Source organism: Propithecus coquereli, unplaced genomic scaffold (assembly GCF_000956105.1).
Source record: "Propithecus coquereli isolate 6110/MARCELLA unplaced genomic scaffold, Pcoq_1.0 Scaffold15, whole genome shotgun sequence".
NCBI lineage: Eukaryota > Metazoa > Chordata > Mammalia > Primates > Indriidae > Propithecus > Propithecus coquereli.
The window spans coordinates 4,139,459-4,163,537 of NW_012139413.1; the positions used below are offsets into that span (position 1 = coordinate 4,139,459).

The 24,079-nt window shown below is 42.5% G+C and overlaps 1 protein-coding gene across 1 annotated transcript in view; it reads right to left on the reverse strand.

The window, feature by feature from the left end:
- SLC7A14 (solute carrier family 7, member 14) overlaps positions 1 to 24,079 on the reverse strand; it is a 106,330-nt gene that overhangs the window by 39,577 nt on the left and 42,674 nt on the right. Inside the window, exon 3 of the mRNA XM_012640226.1 lies at positions 12,631 to 13,087. Coding sequence (XP_012495680.1) covers positions 12,631 to 12,934 — 304 coding nt within the window. The 5' untranslated portion in view covers positions 12,935 to 13,087. The remainder of the gene's footprint in view (positions 1 to 12,630; positions 13,088 to 24,079) is intronic.

Here is a 24,079-nt window from a genome sequence, read left to right on the forward strand (position 1 = left end):
AAAAAGTCTAAGAAATTATAAGCTGGGGCATTTATAAACAAAGTCTTAAGATAAATAAATATAGCCAATGGCTATTACTGAATTTATTCCAATGTAGGAAATCCCTAAAGAGTTAATGGATGGGATCTAAAGGTGTACATGTGTATGTATGTGTCTATATGCTTATGTATATAAATGTGTACATTGTATATATTTTTTCAATTACTTTGAAAGGGACTTTTTGGAGTCAGATCTATGAAAACAGCCAGTGGTGAGGTATAGTGTGAAATGTTTGTGATGCATCTTAGCAAATCAATGCTTTCCACACATACACTCATGGTTCTTAATAAAGCACAGGCACAGTTTGCATCATGGACAATGCATTCCTGGGGTTATTATATAAAGAATACATTCTATTGCTTGCTTTTCCCTCTTCTCCATGCCAACCTTACTCTTTGCATTGTGGTGTTTGCCTTCCCTGCATCCCAGAAATTGCCCTCTCCAACCCACAAGCCGTCAGTAGGATCGGCCTTTTATCAGCATGTCTGCAGTTTGTGATACAAATGCTCATGCCCTTTTTGTTTCCTTGTGTAAAAATCTGTTCTTCCTTCAGTTCTACTTCTTCTCCTCTGCCCACTTCTTTTCTTTCTCCATTGTTGCTTCCATCTCCATTTGTGTGTAGGCATTTCACAAAGTTCTGCCTTCAGCTCTTTTCTCTCCTTCCACTCATTGCTTTGGTAGTCTCATCCCGTTTCCAGGGAAAGTGCCAGGGCTCTTTGATTCCCTCAGGTGGCTGTGGCTCCTTAGTACCAGCCTCTGTGAACTAGCAAGGTGAGGAGTGGGCCAGAGTGTTCAAAGCAGATGGCCTGGCACGTGCAAAGTTCCTGAGCTGCTGTGGTCAGCTGATTAGACTCCACACACAATTTGCCTTGTATAGGCCTCTGAGGGCAAGGGCTGGTACTTGGGATAACTCCTCTTCACGGGTTTCCATCAATACTCTTGTCTTGGGTGTTTATCCCATGGTTGTCAGCAGGTACTGTGCCTGACTTACCTCTGCATCTCTAGCACCTATTTCAGTGCACAGAATTGGGGCTGCTTAAATATTACTTTAGAGAGAGAGAGAAAGAGAGAGAGAGAGAGAGCTTTGTCATGGTACCCTGTTTGTTTTCCTTTATAGCACTTACTATGATTCATAATTATTATATGTATTTATTTACTTGCTTTTTGAGACTAATAACAGGCTAATAACAGTCAAGTTGAGAGTCAAATCAAAGACTCAATGCCATTCACCATGACTACAAAGAAAATAAAATACTTAGAAATATACCTAACATAGCAGGTGAAAGATATCTATAAGGAGAACTACGAAACACTGAGGAAAGCAATCGTAGATGACACAAACAAATGAAAAAACATATCATGCCCATTGATTGGTAGAATTGACACTGTTAAAATGTCCATACTGACCAAAGTGATTTACAGATTCAACACAATCCCCATCAAAATACCAATGTCATATTTCACAGATCTAGGAAAAATAATTCTGCTTCATCTGGAAGCAGAAAAAAGCCCAAATAGCCAAAACAATCTTAAGCAAAAAGAACAAATCTGGAGGCATCATGTTTCCAGACTTCAAATTACACCACAAGGCTATAGTAACCAAAATAACATGGTAGTGGTACAAAAATAGAGACATAGACTAATGGAACAGAACAGAGAACCCAGATATAAAACCATCTACTTACAACCAACTGATCTGTGACAAAGCAGACAGCAGCGTATACCAGGGAAAGAAAGCCCAATTCAATAAATAGTGCTGGGAAAATTGGAATAGCCACATGCAGAAGAATGAAACAGGACTCTTATCTCTCACCACTCAAAAATTAATTGAAGATGGATAAAAGACTTAAATGTAAGGCATGAAACTATAGAAATTCTAGAAGAATACGTAGGAAAAACTCTTCTAAACATTAGCCTAGGCAAAGAATTTATGACTAAGACCCAAAGACAATTACAGCAACAAAAAAAATAAATAAATGGGACTTGTTTAAATTAAAAAGTTTCTGCACAGCAAAGGAAATAATCAAAAGAGTAAATAGACAACCTACAGAATGGGAGAAAATATTCACAAACTATACATCTGATAAAGGGCTAATATCCAGAATCTACAAAGAACTCAAATAAAAGTCAGCTAGAAAAAAACAAATAACCCCATTAAAAAGTGGGCAAAAGACACAAACAGAAGTTTTTCAAAAGAAGATAGACAAAAGGCCCACAAACATATGAAAAAATACTCAATATTACTAATAATCAGGGAAATGCATATCAAAACCACAATGAGATATCATCACCTTACCTCTGTCAGAATGGCTATTATTAAAAAGTCAAAAAACAATAGATGCTGGTGTGGATGCAGAGAGAAAGGAACACTAATAAACGGTTGGTGGGACTGCAAATTAGTACAACCTCTATGAAAAACAGTATGGAGAGTCCTCAAAGAAATAAATACAGACTTGCCATTTGACCCAGTAATCCCACTACTTGTTATCTACCCAAAGGAAATGAAGTCATTTTATGAAAAAGACACCTATACTCAAATGTTCATTGCAGCACAATTCACAATTGAAGCACAGCCTTTTTAAGCCTTATTAAAGGAGGCTGTTCCTGTAAAGAAGAGAATTCTTCTTGGCAAATACCTTCAGAGTCAAAAGTATGCTCTTTGCACAAGGTTTATCTGGAGAAAGGGAGAGTAGGAGGTGGGCCTACTGGGTATTTTTGCTAGGGGCTGAGCGGCTTCAGAATCGAAACTGCTCATTTGCATTAAGAAAGAACTTAGGCTTGTTAGGTTGGAGACTGGCCAATAATAGTGGTAGTAGTGACAACAATAACAGCAAACACTACAGAGCATTTTCTGTGTGCGTACGCTAGATTAGGCATTTTATATACACAATCTTAGTCTTCACAAGATGGTTATGATACAGAAATTATTATTATATCCATTTACAGTTGAATCCAATATCTCGACACATTATCAGGACTTCCCAACCTTTTCCAGTTTACATAACACACCTAGAAAATGATAATATTTGTATGGATAGGGAAGGAGGTAACGTGTAAAAGGCTGAGGCTGCTCACAGGTGGAGGTGACGAGCCTGGGGCCACCTCCCAGGTGTCCTGAGGGCTGAGGGGTCCATCCCTTGCTGTAACTTTCAGCAACCTGTTCGGGAAGCTCTAGGTTAGGTACATTTCCCAAGTCATGCAACAACTAAATGGCAGGGCTTGGACTGAGGCAGTTCAGCTACGGGGACTAATTGCATCTGGCTTCCAGATGCTAGACGGGGCTGGGAGGTGTGTGTGTGTTTGTGGGGGGGAGTTGAGACAATAGGCCTTTCTTTACAAATCTTTCCCCTCCCTAGGTTCTTTTTCATACTAACTCAAGTTACAGGCAATCTAATTCAAACTCTTCATTTTACAGAGGGGGAAAACAAGGTCGAGAGATGTAAACGACTTGCTCAAGGGCCCTGAGCTGCTGAGGATCAGAGCTGGAATTAGACCTTGGGTGCTCTGACTTCTGACCCAGGTCTCTTGTAGCACTCACAACTATTTCATGTGTGCATGCCTTGTTTCTTTGCACTGACGTCAAGCCCTTTGTCTCAGAGTTCTTCCCTGTGCTCTGCAGCACTTTCTGCCATGCTGAGCCCAGAGAAGTTGTCAGTCCCTCCCACAGCCACTCTAGGTGCTCTTGGTATTCACTGCCCAATCTTCCAGGTGCTTCAAAAGATGAAAAAGAAGCCCAGGCTTTCCTGGCTTTGCTGGAGGAAACTCATTTTTACCACCAGCAGTTTGAGAAATTTCTGCTGCAAATTTGCAAATTTCTATTACATGTGCTCACCTTCTCTGAACTGGTAACTGACATCCTTCCTACAGGGCTGTCAAATCGAGCCCTATATAGAAGAGCAACATGAACTTTACAACACCTTTCTCCTCTATGCTGACAGGTGACAGAAAGAAGCTGAACTTAGAAGTCATTTTCATGACCTGATTTACAGAAGTTTTGGTCTAGAAAAGAGTTCTCCTAATCAATAAAATAGGTGAGGTACAGGCTCTTTTGAAACCCCAATAAGAGTGAGGGTTTCCTTGATTCATTGGATTCTCCTCGATGAGTTTTTAAATTTGGGGGTTTGTGTCTGCATCAAGCAGCTTGAGGGTAATGGTCTCTGGAGCCAGGCAGAATCATTCAGACCCAGCTTTTGCCTCTGAGTACCTTGTGGCCTTCGACAAGTCACCTAGGCTTTCTCAGCCTCAGTTTTGTCATCTGCAAAATGAGTATACTAATGACATTTATTTTGTAGGCTTCGTTGGAAGGATTATGCAAATAGTGTTCAGCTAGTGCCAGGCACATCCAAAGTCCTCAAGAATTCAGTTATTGTAATGAGCCATAAAATAGGGACACTACACCCACCCGACTTTATAAACATCAGGGGTAGCCGCTATCATTATTAAGATTTTAACATATAGCTGTGCATTTGGGCAACATTTTGGAGAGCTAGTCTTCTGGAGGTTTGAGGACTGGCATGCATTTGCTCATCTTTGCATTTCTTCCCCACCCTCCCAATATTTCTGCCTGTCCAACCCCCCACTGTGGTTGGTTAAGAAGAGTTGTGGGGAGCAAACAAATGCAAGTTTGTGGAGTGAATGAGTGATCTTAGATCACTGAGAAGGATTTGTAAAGGACTAATTTTCCCAGTTCATCTCTCAAGTCTGACTTCAATTTGCGGAGGGAAAATGGTTTATTGTTTTAAAAAAAAAAGGAACTTGTCAGATTATCTATATAGACTCTGAATCTTCAGAAATCTTTCCTTGATCATGAAACTCCAACCTGAGATGAGTAGTGGAATGAAGAGCCTGTGTTGGTTTTTTGCAAGAGTCTGCAGAGCCTGGAGTGCAGAGAGGCTGCGAGCCTCCCCTCAGAAAGGCATCTGCTTGGCAGAGCTCTGCCCGCGCTCCCCCGCCCAAGGATTTGTTACCAAGGGCTCCACCTGACAATGGAGCAGGGAGTGCTGAAGAGCAAGTGACAATGGCAGGAAACACAAGTTACAAACCGTAATGCTAAACCACAAACTAAGGGTGCCAAGAAAAACAATACTCAGTGTGACGGCCTTTTATTGCCTTTTAGACCCAACCAACAATAATTGATTGCAATTTATAAGTCCACATCAATGAGACAGATTTCCTGGGTTCAAAGATCTCAGAGACAGCTGGCTGAAATGGAGGAGCACGAGCTTTGGTGTCCTATGGTCTTAGTTTTGAGCTCTGACTCTGCACTAAATAGCTGTGTGACTTTCAGGAAGTTCTTCTAACCTGTGACCCTCTGGCTCCTCATCTGTAGAGCAGAACTAAAGTCACCCCCTTCCTCTAGGGTGGTCAGATGGGAAGGAGGTGCTAGATAAAAGCACCTCTGTAGTGCTCTGCACACAGAGACGAGTCCGGTGTCCCTCATGGTATTCTGTGACTGTCTTCGGCTAGAGTTGTTTCTACTTCCACTTTCTGTCACTAGAACTGTGTTGTAAAATCCACTACTCAATGACACTATTTCAGAATCATTCTCATTTATTACATGTCTTTCCTTGGCTAGAAAGAGCATTTCTCCCTCTCCCGCGCTGTCCCTCATCCACCCATGCCCAAATCCTGTCCACCCTAAGCTTCCTTTCAACCTTCATTGTCAGGGACGAAGGCCTCATCATCTCTTGCCTGTTTATACAATACGTGCACAACCAGTTTTCCACCTCTGTTCTCTCTCTGCACTGTGTTACTAACGTGTATATCTGGTCATGTCCCTGAACTGCTCAATGCCTACAGAATGAAACCCAACCTTTCTGGCTTGGCCCTCAAATCCCTCCTCTAAGAACCCCCTTTGTTTAGTGAATTATCCTGAAGGATCATTTTGGTTGGGGAAAGATAGTTTTTGGAGAATGGCCAGGATGAACTTGGAGGGTGATGAAGAAATAAGTAAACGGCTTGAATAAGATATGGACAAGAGTTTTAGGGCTTGACAGTGAGCAGACCAGGCAGTAGAAGGTAAGGTCGAAGGAGAAAGGCTGTCCATCAATGGGGCTGGAGGCTGGAGGCTGGAGCCAAGGCAGAGAGCTCCCCAAAGGCAGGGAGAACTGGGTGTCCTATAGGTGGATGTGAGCTTGCTGTCCACGGGGGCTGACTGTATTATGCCCCCCATCTCTGGTCCAAATTTTCCATACAGTCCACTGGGCACACCGCCTTGCACTACTGATGCTTCAAGGGGAGGAGGGATCAGGTGGCTTCTAGTCTGGTGAAAAGGAAAAGAAAAGGGGGCAGCAGGTAAAGAAACGCAGAGACAGACTGTGGAAGCAGTGGTTTAGAGCTGGGAAGATAGGGGAAAGGTGGGCTTCACGATGCCCCGGATTTGTTGAGGGGGGCTTTAGGTTTTCCAGTCATAAATTGACTGGAAATCAGAACGAATTTTGTTTAAATATTTCAGAACAAATTGACCTCAGCAAACTGGAGGGCTTAGGGGTTATGCATCCATATAGATGTGGCAGTGACAGCCAGTTTTGCTTTCTTTCCTGTTAGCAGAGGTCTGTAATACTGGGAAAAGCAGCATGTTCAGGGAGAAGACTCCATTCCTCAGCCTCATTCCCGGTGGCCAGTTGTCTAAGCTTTGAATGATGTAAGTGCAAGTTGTAGGGAAGGACTTAGGAGAAAGCCTCTTCAAAAGGGGACATAATGGTGGAGAATGACCTGCCTCAACTTTCCCTTCTTCTCCCTGCCTTTGTGATGCAGATGTACTGACTGGAGCTCCGGCAGCCATCTCGGGTCTTAAAGCCGCCTTGCCCTAGAGGCCAAGTGTCTGGTTGGTGGAGCAGAGAATAGAGGGCCCTGCATACCCCTGGCTGCTGGGCCACACTTGCAGCCTCCTTCCAGCTTCCTTTTACACAGGGGAGAAATGAAATTATCTCTTATTTGTGGTTTTCTGTTGTCTGCTATCCAATCTAATCCTAATCTGCTAATACAGTAGCAGAATAGCAAAACGATTAAGAAGTGAGCTCGGGTGTCAGACAGCTTTTACTCCGTTCCTTACTCTGTCAGCTCTTAAGTAGGCACCTTCAGCAAGTTACCAAACCTTTCAGAAGCTTCAGTTTTCTCACCTGTAATATTTGAGAAGTGTAACACTACTTCCACATACGGTGTTGTAAGGATTAAGTAAAATGTGTTAAGCACTTCAAACTCTTTTGGTACACAGTAAGTGCTCAATAAATGTACCTGCTGCCACTACTATTACTATTATTACTACGATTATTGGTACAGCTACGTATCAAGTTTGGCATTCATCTCCATCAGTAAGCAATGGGTCCATTACGATAGAGACAATTTCTTGTCTGTTTTTGGTACTGCCCCAGGACTGGTATATGGTGGGAACCCAATACATTTTTACTGACCCATATGTTATTAGATTTTTGCCAACCATTTTTTTGTGAGTGGATGAGAAAAAACCACTGGTATTGTGTACCAGGCAGGGGACCGATGGTGTGTATGCATCTTCTCATTCAATCCTTACCAAAAACCACTTGAGATACGGGCTTAAAGGATAATTATAGAAAGTGCACGATCTCAGGAGATATTCAGACCGATATTCTGTTTGAGATTCAGTTTTAATAATATTAAAAGAGAACTGGATATAAACTTAGAAAAAAGTCAAACATGCCACTCTTCGGCCATTCAAATTCATAGGAGCCTCTTGGGGATTTGAATGGCCCGATGTCACTGGCATGATGGCTTTGCTTCGTTTCATCCCCAGCCAACTAAATTAGAGAACCTCTGTAAGCCATCCTGCCTCCACCCCTCAGTCTCTTCACAAGGCTGTAGGTGGAAACGAGGAAGAAAAAAATGATTTCCTCTATGTGGTTTATATAACCTGCAACACACAAAAGGGTTTTTTAGGTTTGGCTTGGGCACGGGGTCTGGTTGTGGCCTCCTGAGCTATGAAAGAGTAGATAAGGCCTTTCGGACAAAGGACAGCTGCTTCCTCTGATAAGTTTCCCCCCACCTGTGGCAGGGCTGTGGGCAACGATGGGGTTGGGGCAGGATGGGTAGGAGGAGCTTGGGAAGTTACTGTAACTTTGAGTCTTGTCAAATTGTAAAGAAAATAGTGTGCTTCCTCTCTTTCTTTTCTCTCTTTCTCTCTGAGTCAGATTTGTTTCACATTATAAGCAGGTTTGCATAGCGTGGGGGATGATGCCGTAAGGCCAAGAAAAATCTCTGAAAATTCTTCTGTCCAAATAGTTTTCTATTTTAACATATGTTTCTTCTTCTTATAGGGCATGACTGCAGGAAAATATATGTTCCAGTTCCTGTAATACAGTGGTTCTCAAGCTGGCCCCACAATAGAATTCCCTAGGGAACTTTAAAACAGTACCAACCCCAGGCTCCACTCCAGTCCATCTGAATTAGAACCTCTGGGAGTGGAGCCTGGGCATCAATGTTTTTAAAAAGAAATAGATACAAATTAAAAGAAAATTAACACACAAGCCACAAACAAGGAGAAAGTATTTGCAAAAATGTGTCTTTTAATAAAGGACTTGTATCCACAATGTGTAAAGAACTCTTAAAAGTTAATAATAAGAAAGTAAAGAACCTAATTTAAAAATGGAGAAAAGATTTAAATAGATACTTCACTAAGGAAGACACGAGGATGGCAAATAAACTCATGAAAGAATGTTCAATATCATTGGTAATTAGAGAAATGCAAATTAAAACCACATTGAGATAACATGGTATACCTTCTAAAATGACAAACAAACAAAACAACCACAAAAAACAACAGCTGATGACTCTGAGCTGGCAAGGAATGGAGCAACAGGAACCGTCATATATGGCTGGTGTGAATAAAAAATAATATAGCCCCTTTGGGAAAAAGTTTGGTCTTTTATTATAAAGTTAAACATTCACTTACCATACACACTAATGACTCCACTCCTAGATATTTACTCAAGAGAAATCATAACTGGTATTCACACAAAAACCTGTATGTGAATATGTACAGTGACTTTATTCATATTGGCCACAGACTGAAACAAGCCAGTTGTCCTCCAACTGGTAAATGGATAAGCAAACTGGTGTGTTCACGCAGTGGGATACTGCTTCCCAATAAAATGGAGCAAACCTCTGATACACAACATGAACGAATTTCAACTGCATCTCACTGAGGGAAAGAAAGCAAACTCACAAGGTTATATACTGAATGGTGCTGTTAGTATAATGTTCTGGAAAAGGCAAACTGATAGGGACTGAGAACAAATCAGTGGTTGCCAGGAGCTGGGGTCGGGGGAGGGGTTAACTACAAAGAGGCAGCATGAGGGAATGACTTTGGGGGTGATGGAACTCTTCTATGTCTTGACTGAGGTGAAGGTTACATGACTGTATGTGTTTGTCAAAACTTACAGCGTATATAAAAAAGGGTGTGTTTTACTATATGTAATTACAACTCAATACAACCAACCCCACAATTCATTATTACAGAAAAAAAGCTTTCAAGTGATTTAAATTCACAAGGTCGAGAGATATTATTGGCACAACAGATTTGAATCTAGGCTCTGCATTTAAACTTCATTTTCCACATATGTAAAATAAAAGATAATAAAACCTACCTTAAAGGGATATTATGAGTTTTAAATGTTATACTGTCTGACAAGCACCTAATAAAGGATTTGGCACAAAATAATATTCATAATAACCACTTATTTAGTGCTATGTGCTAGGCAATGTATTAATAGCAGGTACATTTACAAGCAACTCCATGAAATAGATATTATTATTTTCAAATTGGAGAAACTGAGCTCAGTGAAGTTATTGAATTTGCTCAAGGTCAGTGGCTAAACCAAGTCCAAACTGAACATTATTAATTACTATACCACTCCTGCAGTGTATATTTCAAACATCCCCCTCTTCAACTGTTACTTCCTAGCCTCTATCTCACTTTCTCAGTATTTTTATCCCAATGATTTCCTGACTTCATTGAAATCTCCAATTTCCACAGATCCTCCCACTTTTCATGAATCATCATCACTCTCATGTTTTCACTTCCCTCCTTATTCAGCCTAGATTATGTGGTTCGGCATGGTTTACTCTTCTTTTGCAAACGCCCTTAACCCCATTGCTTTCTTCTCCTTCTGCTTGGAAAAAACTAAATCTAGTAAATAAATTTTCTCTTTATTCCATTCTTGCAACCAAGCAGCAATTATTGTTGGAGATAAACGCACGACCGTGGAAACTGGGCTCATCAGGTGAGACAGGTTTTAATTAAGACCAGGAGAAAAGGACCATGTATTAGAAAGGGCGAAGATATAGGGGAGCTTGATTACTGTGCTATGGAGAAGTGGTGGTAAGTTTGGTCAAGGGAGAGGCAATACGGGGATAATGATGTGGGCGTGGAAAGAAGAGGGTGGAGGGGCTTCCTTAAGTTTAATGACCAAGGATTATGAGAGTGAGAGGCCTAGCTGAAGAAACCTGGTCTACATACACTAACACTGGCACAAGTTATTTTGGTCCTGGCCCTGGCTGGGGGCCATAGGAGGATGCTGGCTGGCTTCAGTGGGTAGATGAGTCAGTCATAAAGTGTAGAGAAGTGTTAAGGATGGGGCCATATGTGGGCTGGGGGAGAGGCAGCATTTTTTTCTTCTGGTGCCTGATGCGGTGGTGAAGGCATGAGTTACTGGGCAGGACCAGGGTCTTTGGTGGAGGTGGGTTAATGAGGTGCTGGTAAATGTTTAACAACTGACTCTCCAAACAACGACAGCAACCGCAACAACAAACACATAGTCTCAACATAGCTGATTTCAAGTTAACAACACGACATCACTGAATGTAAAGCTGGAAAGAGGTATGCACGATCAGGGATCTTGGCAGCTGCTGCGAGCTGGCTCCAGCACAACACTGGCTGGGCCACTCTTGGGCTCTCCATCTGCGCAGTGGTAAAGTCTAGACTATACTGCGCCTATGAGCATTGGGTGGGTGCGGGGGTCCCCAGAATGCAACCGGACCTTGCTCTGGTTTCTAGCTGTTATGTATTCTGTGAAGGAAAAGACAGAGGTGATTCATCCACAGGCATCATCGTGGTCTGGGGGCTGGGTCAAAATAGGATGAGATCTAGAGAAAGTTGTGTAGTCTTCATTAACTGGGCAGGACCCTCATGCATCTGCCCTGTGCCCTCTGTGGGACCCCCTGGTTATATGTCTGCCTTTTCCCCTACCATTGCTATTCTATTCTATAGGAGAACACGTTTAAATCTATAAACTCATGGTAAATAAATTTCTTTGTCAAAAAAGTTTGGAAGTAATTGCAATCATGTTAATAGAATTTCAAGTATCCATAAAATTCATTCATGTGAATAATTTATTTTTATCTACAAAGGAGAAAAATCCTCTATTCTGTAGAAACCTAAATTATTAGGATATTAATACATACAAGAGTATGACTGCAGGAAAAGGGGATAGTGGTAAAACCAACAGGGAGGATAAATCATCACAGGAGATTAATAAACTCAGTCTGGAAATATTTCCCTTATCAAAGGAAAGCGATGTCAACTATAAACCAGCATACTTTATGGTTGCATGTCTGTAGTCTGTCTTTGAATCCTACATGGATGAGGGCTATTTAATTCTGATGTATGATATTAATGTAGTGCTTTTCTTATGGTAGTATGCACCGGTACACAGAACTCCCAACACAAATTAGAATTCCTATTTCTCCTGAAACAATTGAAGAGACCAAGACATTCACTGCCAGTACCTGCGTTGACCCACATGATCTGCCACCCCAAACCCCAGCAAAGCCTCACACTTTTGCAACACAGTCATCAAAAAGCAGGAAGATTTTGTGTTTTTCAAGTTGTCCGTTGACCTACTCCAGCCACCCTGGGAAGATACTGTGGATGCCAACTCAAGAGAAGGGAGGGAAGAGGAAAAGGGCATAGGAGGGCCTTTTCACAAGTTATCAACATGGGAGTTGATAATTTTTAAAAAATGAGTTTTATGACTCTTTCTCAAGGGGAGAGAAGGAGCTATTGACCTATCTCTGCAGAATATCAGTCTGTTGAGGAGCCTATGGCACCACAGATGGTGATTTGTGACTTGCACAATGGCCTCAAATCTCCTAGTTTGTCTTCCTTCTCCTTGGGAGGTACAATGCCAGCTTGAGGCTTATGAAATCCTGATCATATCAGATTTATTGATTTGTCATTTTGCTACTCTGTCTATCCCTTATTATTTAAATCCTAGGGTGTCCTTTCTCCTACCCCAAAGGGATTGACTTATCTTCCAGTGAGAGGGAGAGTTAAAATAAAAATAGAACCATTAGAACATGACAGGGAATGAGAAGTTGGGAGATGTCTGGGCACCAGAATAATTATTTGTATTGAAAAACCAAAAACAAAGGGAAGCTACCATAATTGAGTTAAAACCTATCCCTGATTTCCCTGGCAGTCATGGCAAAAAGAGGACATAATGAACACTTCTCTGCCACTTTATAGACCTCACCACTACATACTCTAGAAAAGCGGGATGTGCAGCAACAGTCCAGGAAACATGCTTTACACAGGACGTCCTGCACTGAGACACTTACCTGACAATATGGATGCGACGGCTGCAATGATGAAGGATACAATGACACCAGGTCCTGCCATTTCCTTGGCCACCAGGCCAGATACCACGTACATGCCAGTGCCCACGCAGCTGCCAACGCCAAGAGAGATGAGGTCCACGGTGGTGAGTACCTGGGCTAGCTTGGTGCCGTGTGCTGTGGTGGCCCCAGTTCCCTCTAGCATGGACTCCACCGGTTTGGTGCGCAGGATCCTGGAGTGCATGGCGTACCAGGCAGCTCCCCACTGCACCCGCCGGGGGTCCAGTGAGGCCAGGAAGCCACTCATCTTGAGAGATAAGGGTTGCAGTGGAGGTCAGCTGATGGAAGAGTGCTACAAAAGCCTTAATGGATGGTTCTGGAACTCATCTAGTGAACAGGAATCTCCCTCTTAGGAAAGGTCCAGAAGGACCTGAAGCAGCCTTCTCCTGGGCATGGATGTCTGCAGGAAAAACACAAGAAAGGAGAAGATGAGACCAAGTGGGAAACAAACTATGACTTGGAGGCATAGTTAATGTCCTGAACTGGTAAAACTGGTCTATCCTGTGTGTTCATAACATGGGCGGGTTCCATGGGTTCCATTTCCCCTTGGTGTTTCCCCTCCAGTCTTAAATGACAGTCTGAAGCTTGCACTGTGTTGCATAGTTGTTCTAAAGAGGACAGTCTGAGTCAGGGCTCTGCCACTTACTGCTCTGGGACCTCAGGTAAGCTACTTCCCTTCTCTTGCTTTAGTCTCAACTGTCCAATGGGATAATGAAGCCTCCCTCTGAGTGTTGATGTGAAGATTAAATGAACATATGTCTATAAGGAGCTTAAGACAATGCCTGGCACATAGAAAATGCCCCTCTGACTCAACTCTAAGTACTTCTTACTTGGCCTCTCAGCACCAGGTCTGTGATTCTGGGGTATAGTTTTAGGGGACACAATATCCTCATTTTTTACATAGGATGTAAAATTAGATCCATGAATCTCAAGAGGCCATGCCACCCCATGGGGTTGTTTTGGAACTTGGCTTTCAAATGAAATGAAAAAGGTTTTGGTCATTTTTTGGTATTCAAAGACTGGGGCGGCAGGGAGTGCTCCTGGCATTTGGGGGAGGGGGGCTCTGAGATTCTGAATGTGCAGGACAGAGTCACATAACTTTTAGATATCTTACTCAACATTCCTGTAGATGAAAATCCTGGTTATGATGATCCGAGCCTAGAAACTCTTTTGCATATAAACATGTGGGATATTTTGGATAGTCTTTTTTAAAAATTTTTTTTTATTTCAGCATATTACGGGGGTACAAATGTTTGGGTTACGTATATCACTCTTCCCCACGTGAGTCAGAGCTTCAAATGTGTCCATCCCCCAGATGGTGTGCACCATACCCGTTAGGTGTGTACATACCTATCCCCTCCTCCCTCTCCCATGTGCCCGACACCCGATGAATGTTATTACTATATGTGCATTTAAGTATTGATCGATTAAAATCAATTTGATGGTGAGTACATGTGGTGCTTGTTTTACCATTCTTGTGATACTTCACTTAGTAGAATGGGCTCCAGCTCTATCCAGAATAATACAAGAGGTGCTAGATCCCCATTGATTTTTGTGGCTGAGTAGAACTATACATACATCACATTTTATTAATCCACTCATGTATTGAGTGGGCACTTGGGTTGTTTCCACATATTTGCAATTGTGAATTGTGCTGCTGTACACATTCTAGTGCAGATGTCTTTTTTATAGAATGCTTTTTGTTCCTTTGGGTAGATGCCCAGTAATGGGATTGCTGGATCAAATGGTAGTTCTACTTGTATCTCTTTGAGGTATCTCCATATTACTTTCCACAGAGGTTGCACTAGTTTGCAGTCCCACCAGCAGTGTATGAGTGTTCCTATCTCTCTGCATCCATGCCAACATTTATTATTTTGGGACTTTTTGATAGAGGCCATTCTCATTGGAGATAAGTGATATCTCATTGTGGTTTTGATTTGCATTTCCCTGGTGATTAGAGATGTTGAGCATTTTTTCCTACGTTCGTTAGCCATTAGTCTATCTTTCTTTGGAAAGTTTCCGTTCATGTCCTTTGCCCACTTTTTGATAGGGTTGTTTGATTTTTTCTTGCTGATTTTTCTGTGTTCTATATACATTCTAGTTATCAGCACTTTATTGGATGTGTAGCATGCAAATATTTTCTCCCATTTTGTAGGTTGTCTTTTTGCTCTCATGATAGTTTCCTTGGCTGTGCAGAAGCTTTTTAATTTGATCAGGTCTCATTTATTTATTTTTGTTGTTGTTGTGATTGTCTTTGGGGCATTCTTCATAAATTCTTTGCCTAGGCTGATGTCTATAAGAGTTTTTCCAACATCTTCCTCTAGAATTCTTATAGTTTCACGCGTTAGGTTTAAGTCTGTTATCCACCGTGAGTTGATTTTTGTGAAAGGTGAAAGGTGTGGATCCTGGTTCAGTCTTCCACATGTGGCTATCCAGTTTTCCCGGCACCATTTATTGAATAAGGATTCTTTCCCCCAGTGTATGTTTTTGTCTGCTTTGTCAAAGATTAGATGGCTATATGAAGATGGTTTTATATCTGGATAGTCTTAATATACAAGAACACTGAATTTCTAAGGAAGGCAATTATAGAATAAATCAAAGGAAGATTGTAATTTGTTTCATTTGGAACTTAAAAGGAATTGTTCACCATTTCAGGAAACCAAGGTCCCCATGAGAATGCCGCCCATGGTATTGCTTTTCTGATGCAGCGCCCTCTAACACTCTTAACATCTGGAGCTGAGATTCTTCACGTAGTGCAAACATCTGACAGCTTCATCTGGACATGCCTAGGATTTACATACTGCAGTATATTATATATATGCAGGCTATCCATGAATTTCACTTCAGGGTACTAAAAAGGGGTATAACAAAATATTTATTATGAAAAGGGGTGTCGGGTCTGATAGAATTGACAACTACCGTGTTAGGTGATTTCTAAAGTTTTGCCAAATTAGAAAATGCAAATATCATACAAAGCTACTTTCTTTGGAAGAGGAAGCTTTATAAAATTTATAAATGTATAGGATTTTTGAAGTATAGTCAAACATTGATTCCAAGTACTGTACTGATAAGCCTAGGGCATTTATATAATCAATAAGTACCACCTACACACACTGCTAATATTATTAGTTAATACTACTTAGCACTTAATGTAGCACTTGTCTGCTTCTAAAGGCTTTGCAAACACTAATTTAGAAGAATCAGGTGAAATGTGGCAGTTTGGTTCACAGGGTTGGGTGACAGTCCTTCTGGTTTAATTGCCTCTTAGATTTGACATATCGCTTCATGCTGTTATTATTTCTGACAACACCTTAAATATCACTACGGTTGGATAGTGTCACTGTATATGCCAGAGCTATTAAAAAGCCTAGAGTGTCTGCATTCCTCTTCCTCCCCTTCTCCTCCTCCTCCTCCTTTCCCTTTCTTCCTCCTCCTCCCTCTCCCCTCTCTTCCTCCTCCTCTCTCTGTTACTCTTCTTCCTCCTCTTCTCCTAAAGACTTACAGATTTGTGAGAAAATATACCACATGTGTACCAGGAAGACTACTGGACCAACTTCTTTGGTTGAGGTCTTGTGGGGAAAGGAAGGTACCCACCTTTTTGGTTTCAACTCAGCCAGTACATATTGAACATCTGCATGTGCCAAGCACACAGGCTTGTAGATGCAAAGACGTGGTCCCTGATCTCATGGGGCTTGCAGTCTAGGACAAGAGGTAATGGACACCCGCATCTCCTTGCAAATGAGAAAGTTTGGTTTCTTTTTTCTGAAAAGTTTGCCTTTTATTATTTCTCTTATTACAAAAGAATAGCATGTCTACTGTAGAAAAATCAGACAATATAAAAAAAAACCCCACATGAGTAAATAAAATACTACCCAGCTAGCAACAACCTATCAACACCTGGTTTATATTCTCTCAGACCCTCTTCTGTACAAGCATGTACACACATCTATTTGAGTGGATATATATGTGTGGGTTTGTGTTTTATAAAATGAGATTATACCATTTGTTCTGACTTAAAACTTCTTTGTTTTGCCTAACAATGTATTTTAATGTTTTTGCACATCAATAGTTACGGAAACATGATTTTTAATAACTGAATGGTCACCTCACTATTGTGGCTTCAGTGTTACTCAGAAAATTGGCCTGTTGCTTTAGTTTTAGTTCATTCATTCCAGAAAATATACACAGCATCTTCTCTGTGCCAGCCCAGCCTCATGCATCAGTTGCTGTGGTGAATAAGGCATCCAGAGTCCTGCTCTTGTGGAGCTCACATTTGGTGAGGAGGGACAAGACAATACACGGGTTGACAAATAAAACTAGATCATTCCAGAGAGGAATAAGGGCTATGCTATGGGCTGAATTGTGTCTCCCACCCCCAAATTTGTATGTTGAGGTCCTAACTTCCACTACCTCAGAATGTGACCTTATGTGGAAATAGGGTCATTACAGATGTAATTAGTTAGGATGAGGTCTTACTGAGCTAGGGTGGGCCCCTAATCTTCTATGATGGGGAATTTGGACACAGAACCACACACACAGGGAGAAAGCCATGTGAAGATGAAGGCAGGGATCAGGGTGATGTTCCTACAAGCCAAGGAATGCCACAGATTGCCATTGACCAACCGGCAGCTAGAAAAGAGGCATGGGACACGTTCTTCCTCATAGTCCTGAGAAGCAGCCAACCCTGCTGACATCTGGATCTCGGGTTTCTAGACTCCAGAATGGTGACATAATAAATTTCTCTCTTTCAAGCCACCCACTCTGTGGTACTTTGTTATGGCAGCCCTAGCAAACTAATACATGCTATAGAGGAATAAAACAGGGTGATGAAGGGGTGGGAAGGTTTCTGTGGACATGGTATTGGCTCCTGAGTGGCAAGAGGGGCCAGTCGCGTCAGGTGTCAAGGAAGAGCGTTCTTGGCATAGCAGGTCCAGAGGGACAGCAGGATCTGAGTGAGACTGGTACAGGGTGAGGAGGAGGATTTGAGTGCCGTGTCAACTAATTTAACCTCATAACACATCTGCCTTTACAGATGAGGCAGAGGAGGCCGGGAGGGGGGCAGCCACTTGCCCAAAGTCACCAGAGCCAGAACTCGGCTCTGAGCATCTGACTTCTGGCTCCACTGCTTGAGGCGCACAGGGACCAGACTGCAAGGGGCTGGTAAGCCCAGGTAAGAGGTGTGTGACTCTAAGTGCGGGGAGAAGCCACAGAGGGTTTTGTTCGGGTGAGCAACATCAGATGACTTTCATTTCTGAAAGCTCATTGTAGCCGCTGTGGAGGAATCATGGGCCCACAGGAGCAGAGGGGAAGAACCATCAGCAGCGTGGAGAAGAAGCTCATGAACCGCATGCTGCTGGGAACAAGGAGAGTGGCCCTGTGGCAGGCACGGCTGTGGTAAATGTGGTGGTCTTAATGCCAGCTTCTTGAGGGGTGTTGAAAGGGTTTTCCATCTTCAGACCCCTTTGCAGTGGCTCTCCATCTTGGCTGTACTTTGGAATTACTAAGGGATATTTCAGAAACACTGGTGCCTGTGCCCCACCCCAGAAATTCCTGTGTAATTTGTCTGAGCTATGGCCTACACATAGGGATTCTTCAAAGTTCCGCAGGTGACTCTAGCAAAGTAGGCATGGTTGAGGTCCCTTGCCCCATGTCAGGCGTAATGACTCAAGTGCTCAGTGTGGAAAACCAGATATTGCCTTTTTCCACAGGAGGCCACTGGCCCAACAGACACATCCTATTTCCCTTCCTGGGTAGGTAGTGGGGCCTCTTGACAGCTCTCCTCTGCAGGCAATGACTATGGATTGCACTGTCTGGAGATACCCCTGGACACTTGCACTGGTCAGCCCTTCATCAGACACTGTCACAAGGATATTGAGAAATAAACCAGCCTTGTTAGGGAGGTGACAGCTTCTATTTCCACTCCATATTCCTGATAATTAGAACCTGTGGTGAAAATGTGGAGAATCAACTAAAACAAAGGTTGAGGGAGGCAAGAATTCCTTCCTGGTCTTGTTTTCTCCATGCAACTCCTCTGAGTGCTTGCTTTATTGATGCAAACAGGGTCTTGGAACGTTTCCTTTCTTGGTAGGAAATTTACTGGAGAGAACATAATGTACAAAAGAAAACATGCTTCTAGGTGACTACTGACAATATCCATATTCATTACCCCCAGATTATGTTAATCAAAGATAGTTTGGAAGCTCATTGCTGTTGTGTTTCCAAGATGAGCGATACATGTGTGTTGTGCTTTCTCTAGCACTTTAATTCAAGTTTCTCAAAATACTTCGCAGCTATAACTAAGGAAGGCTTACAGGGCCCCTGGGAGGAGAGAGTCATCATTGTGGTGTTGCTGGCATGCTTGAGGGTTCACTGGGCTCTAAGTATAATGATGGTAAAAGCAGGTTTGTTTCAGGATGAAAATAATTACGGTTTAGGAGTTCACTGAATAAGTAGGATTATCCAATTAGGTTGGAGCCTGCCCTTGGAGGTGAGGAGAGGAAGGAAATGAAAGCTAACAAAACAGTAAACAGCCAAAAAATCATTCCTGCCTGATGTTGCAAATACACTAAGGGATTACAAAAATCCCTTCACGACGTTCCCAACGAGTAGTTATCCAGGCTTTGCTGGAACATCTAGGGCAGCAGGGAACATTGGCTGATAGAAACAGCCCCTTCACATGGTTGGATAGTTATGATTGCTACAGAATTTTTCTAATCAATATTTCCAGGCAAAATGAGGTTACAGTTAGGGTAAAAGTTGCCTGGTGACTGCAAGATCTGAGGACCCTTCTGAGGCCCCTACCCATCTTGCATCCAGGATCTTGGGCTAACCCTCCCACCCACCTCGCTGCTTCTCCTCCTCTGTGCTGAGCTCCTGCCTCCTGCTTAAGGACACAGTTTCAGGAGCCAGTCCCTGGGTTCAAATTCTGGGTCTGTCCTTACCAGCTAAGTGATCTTTGGCAAAGCTTGTCTGTGCTTCTGTGTTTAGTGGGATAACAATGGCACCTAGCTCACAGGGGTGTGGTGAGGAATGAAAGAGTTAATATCTGTGAAGCTTTTAGCACTTTGCCTGCCATCTAGTGTGTGCCACTGGAGCATTAGCTAGTGTCACCCTGCTCTGGCCCCGACCAGGTTTTTTGGTCCCCTATTTCTGTCACCCCTCCCACTAACCTGCCTTCTTAGGCAGCTCTCAGTGAGCCCTTGGCCCTGCTGCCCAGTCCTTACGTGGGGCTTTTTTCTGCTGAAACTCCCCTGGGTTTTTCCTGGCTGCAAACTGTATGCCCTGGTACTTTCACTCCAAGGGATTCTTGCTTACCTTTCTCCAGCTCGTAGAGAATGGCTTTCCTTTTTCCTGTGTTTCCTTATCTAAAGGGGCTCCCGAGCAGATTTGCTTAGGCCTTTGGGTACTACATCTCCTTTCATTCCTCTACGCCGTTGACTTTTTCCCCCAAGATGCACAGGTATCATGGCTTCGACATGGTGGGTTTACCTATAGCCACAACCCTATCCCTGAAAACCTGATCCCCTTCTGACCTTCATACCTGTGGCTTACTCTGGCTCAGGTAGCTAGTCTTTGAAGGCAGGTCCTCTTCTGAGGTCTTTGCTTCTGCTACTCTTCTACTCCTTCCAAGCTTGCCAGATGTGGTCTATGTCTGCATCCCAGCTGTGGATGTGCTTGCTTGTCAGTCACTATGGCTTTATACTGGGTGGCCAGGTACAGCCACCTGACTCTCAGGGTCTGCCCAGCCCTAACGGAACACCTTAGGAAATGGGGTTGAGATATGTGTCCCAGTAACTCTCTTCTTGTCTGCAGTTTTTCTCTCTGTATCATACAGATTAGGGCTAACCTATTTGTGGGATAAATCTTCAAGTTTTTGAAGGCATCTAACATATTTCTTGGAGTCTTATTTTTCCTAAACTAAAAATCTTCAATTTCTTCTGTGTGCAACAGTGCCTCACATGGTACAGCTTCTAGATCAATCACATTCTGATTTATACTTCTTGGACAGGCTGCAGTTTATTGTGGTTGATGTTTTTGGACCATGAGAGAGTAGGAAGGGAGATGTTTTCCGATCCAACTGGCCCTGTTTGTGTGTGTGTGTGTGTGTGTGTTTGCATGTATATGCATGAGCATGCACCTCCTAAATCATACGATGCTGGTGTGTGACAAGTTCACTCAGATGTATAAATGGATTTAAAACTAGGGTTCCTGATTTTCTCATTGTTAATTTTCCCAGTTGTGTCTTGGCTAAGTGTTTGATTGATCAAACCCACTTCAAAGATTTTTTGATTACTCATAATATTACTTAACAATGTGCTAGCCTGTTTATATTGTATGTGGAATCTCAGACACAGCCAACTTTATTTTGCTTGGAATGCCTTTAAACGGGAGTTTGAATCTATAACAACTGCATATTTTCACTATGCAAATGAGGTTGTACCAATGAAGCTTCCTTTTCAAAGCTTACTGTTTTTTCTATTTCTAAAAAGTAATTGAGTATATTAATCAACTTTTGCTGCAGTAACAAACAGTCTCAAATTTCAGCATGTTATAACAATGATATCTCTCTCCCTCTCTGTGGCTCTACTCCAGGCTGTGGACTGGCTTCAGGTCTTTCCCTCAATCTGGACTTTGGGTCTATTCCACATGTCTTCTCATTCCAGGATTCAAGCTAAAGGAGCAATCCTTACCCGACACGTGCTGTTCTCTCATGGCACAGGCCAAGAACAAAGGACTGGGGGAAATGTGGGAAATGCCTCTTCTGCTTTTGGTGGGAACTGGCATTTCCATTGACTAAGGTAAGCCATATGGCCAAGCCTAGTTTGTGGGGTGACATGTATACTTCTCCCATAGGAGGCAGGTAAGTCACATGGCAAAGGGTGAGGCTGTATACTTTTCTTACAAAGGAGGATATGAATAGTTGTGATGATAATATCTCACTGAGCCCCTACTATGTACTAGGTGAAGTGGTTGTGTTTTTCTTTTGAGGCTGTTTTTTCTGGAATGGGCAGAAGTCTGCACATCTGAGGTATAAATTTAAAAGAAATTCTGAAGTGTTTACTCCTGTACTTCCACAGTTAATTATTTAAAAGTATAAATATTGATTTCCTGTAAATCGATACATAAATTAAAAATTCATCTGCTTCCAACATGAAGCAAAACAAAACAAAGAGAAATCAGTTCAACTTTGTTTGCTTGAAATAAACAATCTCTTTTTTTTAAAGAAACCTTATGAAGATGATTGATCTTTGCCTGGTCTGGGACAATATTTCTATTTAAAAAAGTAGTTTCTCATTCTGTTCCTTTGTTTGTCAACACCCTAGGGGTTGAGCATATTATCGGTGTGTGTACTTGTTGGAAATTATTGTGAAAATACTCTCAAGAGCATCTACTTGGAGAAGCAAGGAGCAGCTGATTCAGAGATCTGGTCACTCAGCGTTGAGATGCCACTTTTCTCCTCCCGTGCCCCAGTCGGGGAAGGTATCACGGTCTGACATCACCTTCTTCTCTCCTCTCTCTTGGACCCCAGATCCAGGACTACAGGTCTTTTCTTGGTGTCATGTGTTATTCATCGTACATATGGTAATATTAATAAAACCAGAGCCCAATAAACGGAAAACTCTTCACTAATCAGATTTTATTGGGAAAGCTCTCTTTTAGAAGGGGCAAAGCATACAAATATAACAGTCAATCCTTCCGTGCCACCATAAAAGATTTAAGAATTTCTTTAATTATCGTAAAAGTATTTCATAAGTTCCTACTATGTGCTTAGCTCAATGGTAGCTATTATGGCCATAAAAGAAATTACTGCAAAACACAGAATGTTGAGAGTTCAGACACAAGGCAGCTTTGGCAGGTGTAGGTGTCCTCTGTCTGTCCTTCTAGATCTCTCACCAGCCCATCCTCTGTGTCCTGGGGAGCTGGCAGGTGTGGGGCACATCGAAGGCTCCCTTTCCCTCTGGTTGGGTTGGTGAATGGGAGGTACCAGCAAGTGATTAGGAAGGTGGAAGAGAAGGAGGCTACGTGTTTGTCCCCAGCCCCTGCTGCGGGTTGGCTGTGTCCATCCATTAGAGGTGTGGCTCCTGCTGGGTAGCCGTCCCCACATAGCCCTCTCTCTTGGTCCTGATAACTTTTTTTCCTGCTTGTCTTGTCCTTTCATGCAGAGGATGGTACTCATGTTTCTAGCCCCTAAAACTACATTTTGCTTCATGGTTCTCTAATCCCTGCCCACAGCTTTGTATATAATTCTTTTCATTAACCTTCTTCAAAATACCAGATTTGAGTATGCCATGTGCCTCCTACTGGGGCTCCTGACTGATACATGGGTGTATCCTGGGCTGAGAGAGATTCAGCACAATCAACTACACCCTCTATGTCTACAGAGATACTAGCTTTGAAATCAGAACACTGAGACCTGGACTTGACTCTGCTGTGTGGTCTTGGGAGTGTCTCTTAAAATCTCTGAGCTACAGTTTTCTCATCTGAAAGATGGGAGAAATAATTTTTACCTTGTAAAGCTGTCATGAGGATTTAATGAGATGCTGATTATGGATGTAGTTTGGAAAGTACAAAGCAGCCTATCAGTGTAGGCATTGAAAAGGTGACCAATGCCCCAAATGATGGCTGAGACCCAGTAGGAGACTTGGTAATTAACAAAAGTCGATCAAAAGCTGTTTGCGACACTCCTCTTACCAAGGTAGGAAAGTGAACCATTAAAGTTTAAAAAAACCTTTGAATGGAAGACTGATATAACAATATTTTTTCTGGTTCACATTTAGTTAGCCAGAAAAGTTAATTAGTTAGACATATTTCCCAAGCATTCCAGTTACTTGAGGTTTAACTGCATGCAAAAGTTATTGAGAAATACAGTGAACCCACAGGTCATTTCTAAAACATATGCAGGTTTCTGAAGGTAACACTGCAAAAGGTGAGAGCGCGCTTTCATACAACGAGCACAAGACTGTGCATCAGGAGGCCTGAGGTTTTGTCCCAGCCCTGTGGGACAAGCTATGAGTAAGACCTCAGTAAGCCACGACTTGCTAAGGATTCTGTTTTCTCATTTAGAAAATGATGATAATGACTTACTTTTAATGCAACACTACAGGTTGCAAAGTGCCTTCATAGGCGATGCCTAAGGTAGCACAAAAATTCTGATCTCACCACAAATGAGATCATAGGATGTTTGTGTTTGAGATCATCCAGCTTGGCACCTTCATGCCACGTGTAATTGAATGTTGCTGAGCCTCCCAAGGCCAATCTGTACCCACTTTGGCTGGATGCCCATGTCAGGATGTCCTCACACCCAAGACAGAAACACCACCTGGACTCCTAAGATACTGCACTGCAGGGAAAGTAGGCTTCACTGAAGGCTTTCTAACAAAATGTGTACGTG